The 8,994-nt window shown below is 36.3% G+C and overlaps 1 protein-coding gene across 1 annotated transcript; it reads right to left on the bottom strand.

Annotated features, from left to right (window-relative positions):
- Positions 1 to 725: 725 nt before the first annotated feature.
- On the bottom strand, positions 726 to 1,313 carry LOC141712118 (uncharacterized). Its single transcript, XM_074514926.1, has one exon. It carries the CDS (start codon positions 1,311 to 1,313, stop codon positions 726 to 728), a length of 588 nt encoding a protein of 195 aa, XP_074371027.1.
- Between the last annotated feature and the right edge of the window lie 7,681 nt (positions 1,314 to 8,994).

Raw genomic sequence — 8,994 nt, 5'->3', positions numbered from 1 at the left:
GAAACCTAATTTTCTTGAGTTTGTTTGTTTTCCCTTAATGCATTCAACACAGATTTGAAAGTCACTTAAATCTAATGGATCAAGAATTCTATCATCCACAAGCCTCTGAATTCTCTGTTTTGAGATATGACCTAATCGCTTGTACCACAACATAGCAGAATTCTTAGTTAACTTACAGTTTGTGCCTCTTGCACTTGAGTGCAAAATTTCATTATTAAAAGCAACAGTATCAAGCATATAAAGATTATCAATCAAAGAACCGGTGGCAAACACATTTGAATTTAAAGAGAAACACACTTTATTATTCCAAAAGAACAAGTGTAGCCATATTTGTCCAAACAGGAAATAGAATTAAGATTTCGTCTAAAAGACGGTGCAACAAATGTCTCAAATAAATCCAAAAAAACACCAATTTTTAATAATAATCTAAATATTCCAACAGCTTCAACTGAAACTTTATTGTCGTCGCTCACATATATGAATCTTTCGGCATCAATTGGTGGTCGGCTCCACAGGCATTCCTGCATAAATACACTTATGTGAGTAGTAGCACCAGAATCTACCCACCAAGTATCCTGAGGTATAAAAGCCAAATTAAATTCAGAACAAACAAAGATAGAAGTCTTACCCTTCTTCACACGCCAAGCAGCATATTTGGAACGCTCTTTTTTCATGTGTTCGGCCTTCTTATAAAAGTAGTAGGTTGTTCCCTTAACTTGCTTCTCTTACAATTGATGTTTGGGTTTTCCACTTGCAATATCCTTCCTTCTCTTTCTTTTCTTATCATGAGATTTTGGTGTCAAGTGAGTACTCTCAGTCTTCTCTCGCAAAACAATCTCTTCCTCTTGCACACAGTGTGAAATGAGCTCATTAAGAGTCCATTTTTCCTTTTGAGTATTATAACTCACCACAAAGTGTCCAAACTGAGTAGGCACGGAATTAAGAACCAAGTGAACAAATAACTCATCTGAAAGTTCTAACTTGAGTTTCTTGAGTTTTACAGCAAGATTAGACATCCCAATGATGTACTCCCTTATGTTCCCCTTTCCTTTATACTTTATGGTCACGAGTTTTAACAGAAGATTACTCATTTCCGCTTTCTCATTTTTAGCAAAATATTGCTCAATCTCGGAGAGGAACTTCTTGGAACTTGTGCTCTCAGTAATAGAGCCCCGAAAGCCAGTTGGAATTGTTCGCTTCATGATTGCCAGACACATGCAATTAGAGCGTTCCCATTTCTCAATTTGATCCGTTTTGGGATCATCCGTAGTGGGAACTGGTTGCTTTTTCCTTAGCGCAAGGTCGAGATCCATACACCCAAGAACGATCTCAACATTCTCTTTTCACGTGACATAGTTTGTCTCATCCAACACTGAAATCATGCTCAACTGAGCGAAAGCAGAATTAACACTAGCAGTAACTGAAATAGAAATTTAATATACGACAAATGCTCAAAACTAGAATATACAATAATGTGATAAATTTTAAATATTGGAAAAACCATCACAAGATACCTAGCGCAACATTATATTTTAGTCTTTGGACAGAAAATTTAATTTACAAGTGGTACTCTCCACGCAATAATCAAGGATTTAATAATTAATTTATGTCAAATAATATGCCTTTCTTTGGACCGACTTATTATTCACATAAAAAACTTAATATTGTTACATACTTATTATCATAAGAATATATTAATTTTGGCCAAACGTTACCTTCCTTTGGGCCGATAAAATTTGCATAAAATTAAATATTCTATCGTCACAATAATATTTTTAAATTAATTAATCTACACAAAAGAGGTCAATTTGACGACATATTGCTTCGATAAATTAACTTAAAAAAATAAATTTGACCACCTAAATTAATAGGTTAATAATATTTTTTACTAAAAAAATATAACTCACGAATATAATACATATATTTTGTTTTTTTTGTGTGTGGCTTACTTACCAAATTATGTAAGCTCAACATCCTATAATACATCTCAATTGTCCCACTCAAGAAGAGACCTTAAATTATTAAATTGGGCAATCTCTTAATCTACCAGTAAAGAACAATGTGTATTACATTTATATATAAAGGCTACCTAAATTCATGACTAACGAATACTTGCTTGAATTCAAGAAGGAACAATAATATGATGGCCAAAAAAAATTATATTTATTTAATATAGCGAACTTGGTTCCTGTCTCGTCACAACCAAAAACTATAGCCATTATTATTTTAACTTTGTCCAGAAAAACAATAATGTTAAAATCACTTATCAAACAAAAATCACGAAGTACGAACAAATGGGTATAAACACGATTGACTAGAAATCCAAAAGCAATCACAGTCCAAGCAATAAAATTAACCCACGAACGTATCATGTCATCTGTATCTATATCAATTCTTCTCGAAAACAAAAAATTGAATAAATCGAAAAATACTATGTATCAAATAATATGATTCAATTCCCAATAATCAAATATGAAGAGGCTCTGATGCCAATTGATAGAATCTAAGAATTCTATAAAAATATAATTATCTAAAATAGAGACAATGACCATAATCATCATATCTAATTATCGAGATTAAACCGAAGGCGGAAGCGTACCTGAATCAATAAGACGACACCTGTTATGATATCTAAATTTGTATTATGTTCTTGAGTATTGTCTTTCTCAACCTAGTACTCCTTAGGGTTTCTCAATAGCTCTCTCTGATGGGTAGAAGATAAGCCGTGTAACGTACTTGATATATTGGGGACTATAACCCTTTTTATATGGTACCTAATTAAATCTCTCATTATAATTTAATTGGGCCTAGTATTAGGTATCCACTTATTAGGTCCATACAATAATTAAAATCTAATTGGGTTTCTTATTTGATCACTTAATTTAACCCAAGATAATAAATAGCAAATATAATTGATAAATTTATATATAGCCCATAAAATAATAATTATTAATAAAATAATAATAACAGGAAGCAGAAGGGTCTTCAATTTAGAATAAAACTGACGAGGCAGAAAATCAACCCCTAATAAGATGTAGGATTAGCCCGAGTCCTTTTTCAACTGACATAAAAAAGAAGATAAATTATACGACAAAATCGAATCCCCAACTAAGTACTAGTGATACTAGTTCACAACACAAAATAAAAATGACCCGCATCTAAATGAGGTACTTTAGAGCATCTCCAACCTTACTGGTATGTTAGTCAAAACCTCCAGCTAGCACTGCAACAGTAGCACATATAGTTATTCTCTAAAAATAAAGCTCTCCAAGGGTGCAGAGCTGTTAGCAAAAAAAATACAAATCTCAAACTCATCCACTAGATTTGTTGATCCATCTCCCATCCTCTATAATTATCCACATTATCTCCTACTATTTCTCTGTTCTCCTTCTTCTCCGCTACTGTTGCAAAGGTATACTTTCTCTTCTTTCATCTAATTAAACTATAAATTAGAGCTTTTGATTTGTTATATATATCATATGATTATATTGTTAGTCCCTTAACAATATGACAAGAATTACAGAAGGGGGTTGAATGGAATTCTTGAAACTTTTCTTGAAATAAAAATGTTCTAACTCGAATATAAATATAAGTGTATTGATTAGCACAATGCGAAATAAAAACTTAAGTGAATCAAAATACAAGTAATTAAAAATAAGAGTCTTTAAAAATTTTCTGGTGGATTTGAATGATTCCACCAGAGATATATATTATATATCGAGAGAACCCTGTGTGTAGAAATGCTCACAGCTGCTTACAATAATTGAACTTCTAAGACTACAGAGAAATGCTAAGAATCCTGCTTACAAATGTTTCTCTGCTTTCTTGCTTAGAACGATAGTTTCTTAGTTGCTACTTCTTGGTTTATATATCACCAAGATTATAAAGTAATAAGACAAGATAATAAAACAAAAACTATCTAGTCTATTACAATGCTACTTCATTACTCTATTCCAGCATCTTTGAATATCTTCATAATAGCATGGAAATGGCAATGCTTCTTTGTTCTCGAAAACCCAGTTGAATAGGCTACCACATTCCATTTGCATCCACTCGACGCATGTGACTGTGTTGTCACTGTCAACTGATATTTGAATTCTTTATCCGTTGGGTTCATGATCATCCGTCGAGTTATTGATCATCCGTCGGGTTGTCTATTTGATCATCCGTCGACTTCATTGTAGGTTATCCGTCGGGTAGCAAACTGACACTTGACTTCATTTCATTTATGCAAAATTACAAGACATCATCTATGTACAATTAATTAACCTATTCTGCATATCTAGTTAAAGTCAACATGACTTGAATACTACTTACAGAATCTATACAATGGTGAATGTAGAAATGTGCTAAAGACTTATTGTTACATAAGCTACTCACTCGATGAATAATAAGTCATCATCCGTCGGGACTATAATGAGTCATCCGTCGGGACTATAAATTTTATCCGTCGAGTGCTACATTATTTCACTAAGTAAAATCTACTAAGGTGTTTTGTTCATGAAATCATCAGGGTACACAACATATACACAACAATCTCCCCCAATTTATGTCTACTGGAATTGTAGCCATAAATTAAGAGATACTTGATGATAACAAAACACCCTAAAAATATAACTTTAAGAGAAAGTAGATATTACTGAAAAGTGCTTCAATTAACAGAAATGTACAAAGTTTTGCTCACAGTCATTTTTCAAAATGCTCCTAGCCTGAGCAGATTTGTCTAGTTTCTTGAAGGTCTGGATCTCTTTCCAAGCTTTCTGTAGTTTTCCTCAATCTGACTTTGGAGCTGCCTGTGGAATTCCAGTTCATCAGATTCAGAGAGATTTAGCTTTCCTTGCATTTCCAAAAGAGTCTCATTGCTAGAGATGCTCAATTGGTCTTCTAATCTAAAGAATCTTCTCACACCTTTGTCCTCTATGAACTCCATCAGCCAGTAGGGCCTTAGATGCACTCTTCTCCCTGTGTAAGGGATGATTAGAGTCTTTGGGAGTGCATCTTTAGCTCTAACACTCCTTAGTTCTTCAATCTTCTTCAATACTAATCTTCTTGCAGTAATGTTGAACCCAAAGTTCTTCTTGAAGGATGAATAAACTTTAATCAGTACAGCTTGGCTTTCTTGAAGGATCCTGTGAAGAGGCCACTGAATCTCCTTTCCTCCTTTGTACTTGAACACTAACCTTTCAGGTAGGTTTCTGTATGCATCAATTCCTCTCACTTCATCTAGTTCATCCAGATAGAGGTTTAGATCAGAAAATTCTTTGATGTCACACAAGTACAGATAGTCTCCCTTACTGACTTTAGATTGAGCTTTGACTTGAGACTTGGATTTGAGAGGTGACAACTTCACTTTCTTGACTGCTCTTGACTTTGTTCTTTTTGGCTTGCTAAGGATTGGTAGATTGAAGTCAGGAATTGGTATGTTCTCCCATTCTATTGGCTCATCCTTGGGCACAATAGGTTCAACATGAATATTCCTGTAGGGATCTACCACCTTGATATCTTCAAATACCACAGAGGGCTTTGATGTTTGAGTTGTAGATGGTGTGGATTCCTTAGGAAATTGATCTTCCAATTCCTTGTCAACAATATCCAGTTTCCTTTTAGTTCTTTTAGACAATTCCTTCTTTCTTGGAGATTTCTTCTATTGTTCAGCTTGCTTCTTTGATTCAATAGCTTCAGATGGTTGAGAAGGAATTTGTTGTGATGAATTTACAGCATGTAGCTTGGCCAATATTGCAATCTGCTCTTTCTTTTATTTAGTCTTTTTAGCATCCAGAGCAGCTTGCTTCTTTTCCTGCTTCAATCTAGCCTTTTCTTCTCTCTTTGCTTGAGCAAATTGAGGATGTCCAGCCACCACACAAATTTTTTTCCCATTTTTGAAAATCTTGGCAATTCTCCTTCTGGAAGCTGAATCAGCTGGATCTTTGTATAAAGCAATTGACCTTGACAGAAGTTTCTTCTCATCAGGCTTAGGTGTCTCATACACAGTGCCCAAAGGGTCCTTCAATGATGATTTTGAGTAGTTTACCCTTGGTTTAAGAATTATTTCAGCCTTTGGAGATTTGATGCAGGAAGATTGTCCTCTTTCCAGATAGTTCATGCTCATCTCATTCACACTAATTTTCTTGACTTGAGAGTGATGGATGGCTGACTTAACTGGCTCCTTGACAAGTTCAAATTTCTTCTGTATTTCCTCATCAATCTTCTCCCAGTTGACTAAACTCAACTTTTTCTTATCAGCTGCTCTTAAGTTGGCTGCTGCTGCATTGATCAGATCTATACTATCTGTAACTGATGGCTTTGAGATAGTAATTGAAGGTACAATTACTTTACTGATTTGAATTTGAAGCTCCCCCTCACTTGATCCTTTCTCCCCCTTTTTGTTATCATCAATTTGAGTAGAGGAGGGGGTTTGAGCAGCCACCAGTTTTTGAAGTAGATCAGTCTGTTGGGTTTGATGGAGATGAATGGCAGTTAAAGATGCTTCCATGGCTGACAATTTTGTGTTCAAGGCATCTATCTTGGTTGACAGATCAGAATTTTTCCTTAATTGCCTCTTGATGTCAAGCATTGTAGCTTCTGGAAGTTTAGAACCTATCCTGTCTGAAATAGCCTTTTTCATCTCCTCAATATCACCCTTCATGGTGTTCACATCCCTAGCATGCTGGAAGCCTTGGATTTATTGAAGTTGTAGGGAGGCTAGATGTGCCTGAAAGAGCTTCTTGGTGCTGGCATTGGTAGTGGTTTGAAGAGCAGTATTTGTCTGATTGATTAACTGGATCAGGGTTGTCTTGAAGTAATGCTCATCACAGTGCTTTGAGAATGCCCATGATGGCATACCTGACCTTGAACTAGAGCCTATTTCTCCCCCTATGTCCATTGTTTCATCTTCACTATCCCCACTCCCATCTCCAAAGAAATCGGATGAACCACCAGTCTCATAGTCCACATCACCAGCTGTAGAAGGCAAAGCTGTGATGGCATCCTTAGCTCTCATTATAGACTGTGTGGTATGCATCAGATTCAGCATCCTTTCTGTATTGTCATTGCCCTGTTCAGCTAGAAGTTGATAAGCTGGAACAGGGTGAGTAAATGCCTCAGCATCAAGGGAAGTGGAATCTATAACAACTTTAGGATATTGAGATAGTCCTTCCCTGTCTACATCCTGGACATTCATTGACTCACTAGCAATAACATCCATCCTTATTGCTCCAGTACTTGCATTTCTCTCATTTTCTCTCTTTTGTTGCATCAGGGTCTCACCCTGGCTCCCCACCCTCACCCCCTCACCTTCACCTACTAAGGTGGGATTCCTCTCACTCTCTTTAGCCAATCCTGAAGAAATGGATTGCAGACACTCATTTCCTTTCTTTTTTCCTGGGAGCAACCCAGACTCTCACTCAAAATACTCTTCTCTCTCAATCCCAAGAGTGACTGTACAACCACTAAATCTTCTGCACTTGAAATAATTGAAGTTTGAAGTTGTGCAGAGATACTCGACGGATGAGTGATATATATCGAGTGAGTGAGTGGTTTTGCTATCCGACGGATAACTGCTATTAAGCTTATCCATCATGATACAATCACTACTCGACGGATGAGCAATATCCGTCGAGAGAGTAGAAATGAATGAGTTGGGAATATAAACTATTGTTGACTCTGTGCTGATTGAAGATATTTTAGGCACAGATGACACAACAAATCCTGAAAGAATTGGCAAGTGAGCCAACAAATTATCTAGAAGATGATGCTCACTTCCACTAGATTTTGGCTTCCCCAACAGAGTTAAAGAAGGGGAATCAGGAATTGATGTGTTTATCATATCCACATCCAGAGAGTTTGTTGGTGAGTTTGGTGTTAGAGGTGCTTCTATAACTAGAGATTTTGGCTGTGACTCCACATTTATTGGAGCCACATCAAACTGAATTTGTGAAGGTGCAGTGACTGTGTCTTTAGCACCAGTTTGCACAGTGTGTATACCCTGTGCATCCCCAAAGGTTTTAGATTTCTTCTTTCTGGCATAAGTTTGGGGTGAGCTTGTGTCCCTAACCCTCTTGGCCTGTGCTCTTGGTTGAGAGCTTTGTTCAATAGCTACATCCTTTTGGGAGGATGCAGCTAGAAATGAGCTTTTGTCCTTTTTAAGCACTACAGTTTGTTGCGAAACTGCAGTATGGCTAGGCTGGGATTCACTCAACTCTCCAACCTTATTCTTGGGGTTTCTTTTATGTTCACCCCTTCCCTCACCTAACTTACCCTCCTTCACACTCCCCTCTTTGGCTTTAGTGGATTTTTCAACTGGCATCTTTTGGGAGATATCAGAGGGGGCTTTCTTTGATTTGGATTTTGAAATAATTGAAGGTTTGGCAGCTTTGGTAGGCAACTGTTTGGTCATTGACACAGTTGCCATAGCCACACTTGAACTCAAAGAAATTGTGGAGGTTGGAATAGTTGTAGGGATAGGTGAACTTACCTCACTTACCTGAGGTGCTTGCATTGTAGGAAAATAGAACATTGGCACATCCTTGTGATGATTGACCCGGTTAAAATCTGCAATGAGCCTTCTCTCTTGAACCCAACAATCTAGTTTGTTGTTAGGGTTCCCAAGCACAATCTCTTCACAGAGGTGGTTAGCTAATAACATAAGAAATCTAACATAATACACATTCTTACCTCTTTTATTTAACTCTCCTAAATTAAAACCTAACTCAAACAAGACAAGGTCACTGAAATTATAGAATTTATCTGTAACTAGCATGTAGAGTATGTTAAGCATGGAAATATAAACTGAATCAAAATTACTGACCTTTCCTGAGAAAACTTTTGTAACTACATCACACAAGAAACTCCACTCTTTACTAAGACCCGTTCTCCTAATATCACTCAGTTTAGAAGTAGGAAGTGCATAGTGCATGGAATTAAGCATATTGATTATATCAGTGTCAGTGTGTGGTGAAGTCACATTGTTATCAGGAATTTTGAAACATGCTTTTA

The sequence above is a fragment of the Apium graveolens genome, chromosome 1 (genome assembly GCF_009905375.1).
Source record: "Apium graveolens cultivar Ventura chromosome 1, ASM990537v1, whole genome shotgun sequence".
Lineage (NCBI taxonomy): Eukaryota > Viridiplantae > Streptophyta > Magnoliopsida > Apiales > Apiaceae > Apium > Apium graveolens.
Note: the sequence above shows the minus strand (reverse complement) of the source record. Positions and strands in the feature narration are given on the sequence as shown.

Excerpts from the sequence above, each read along its gene's own strand:
- LOC141712118 (XM_074514926.1), bottom strand. The coding sequence starts at position 1,313 with ATGGATCTCGACCTTGCGCTAAGGAAAAAGCAACCAGTTCCCACTACG.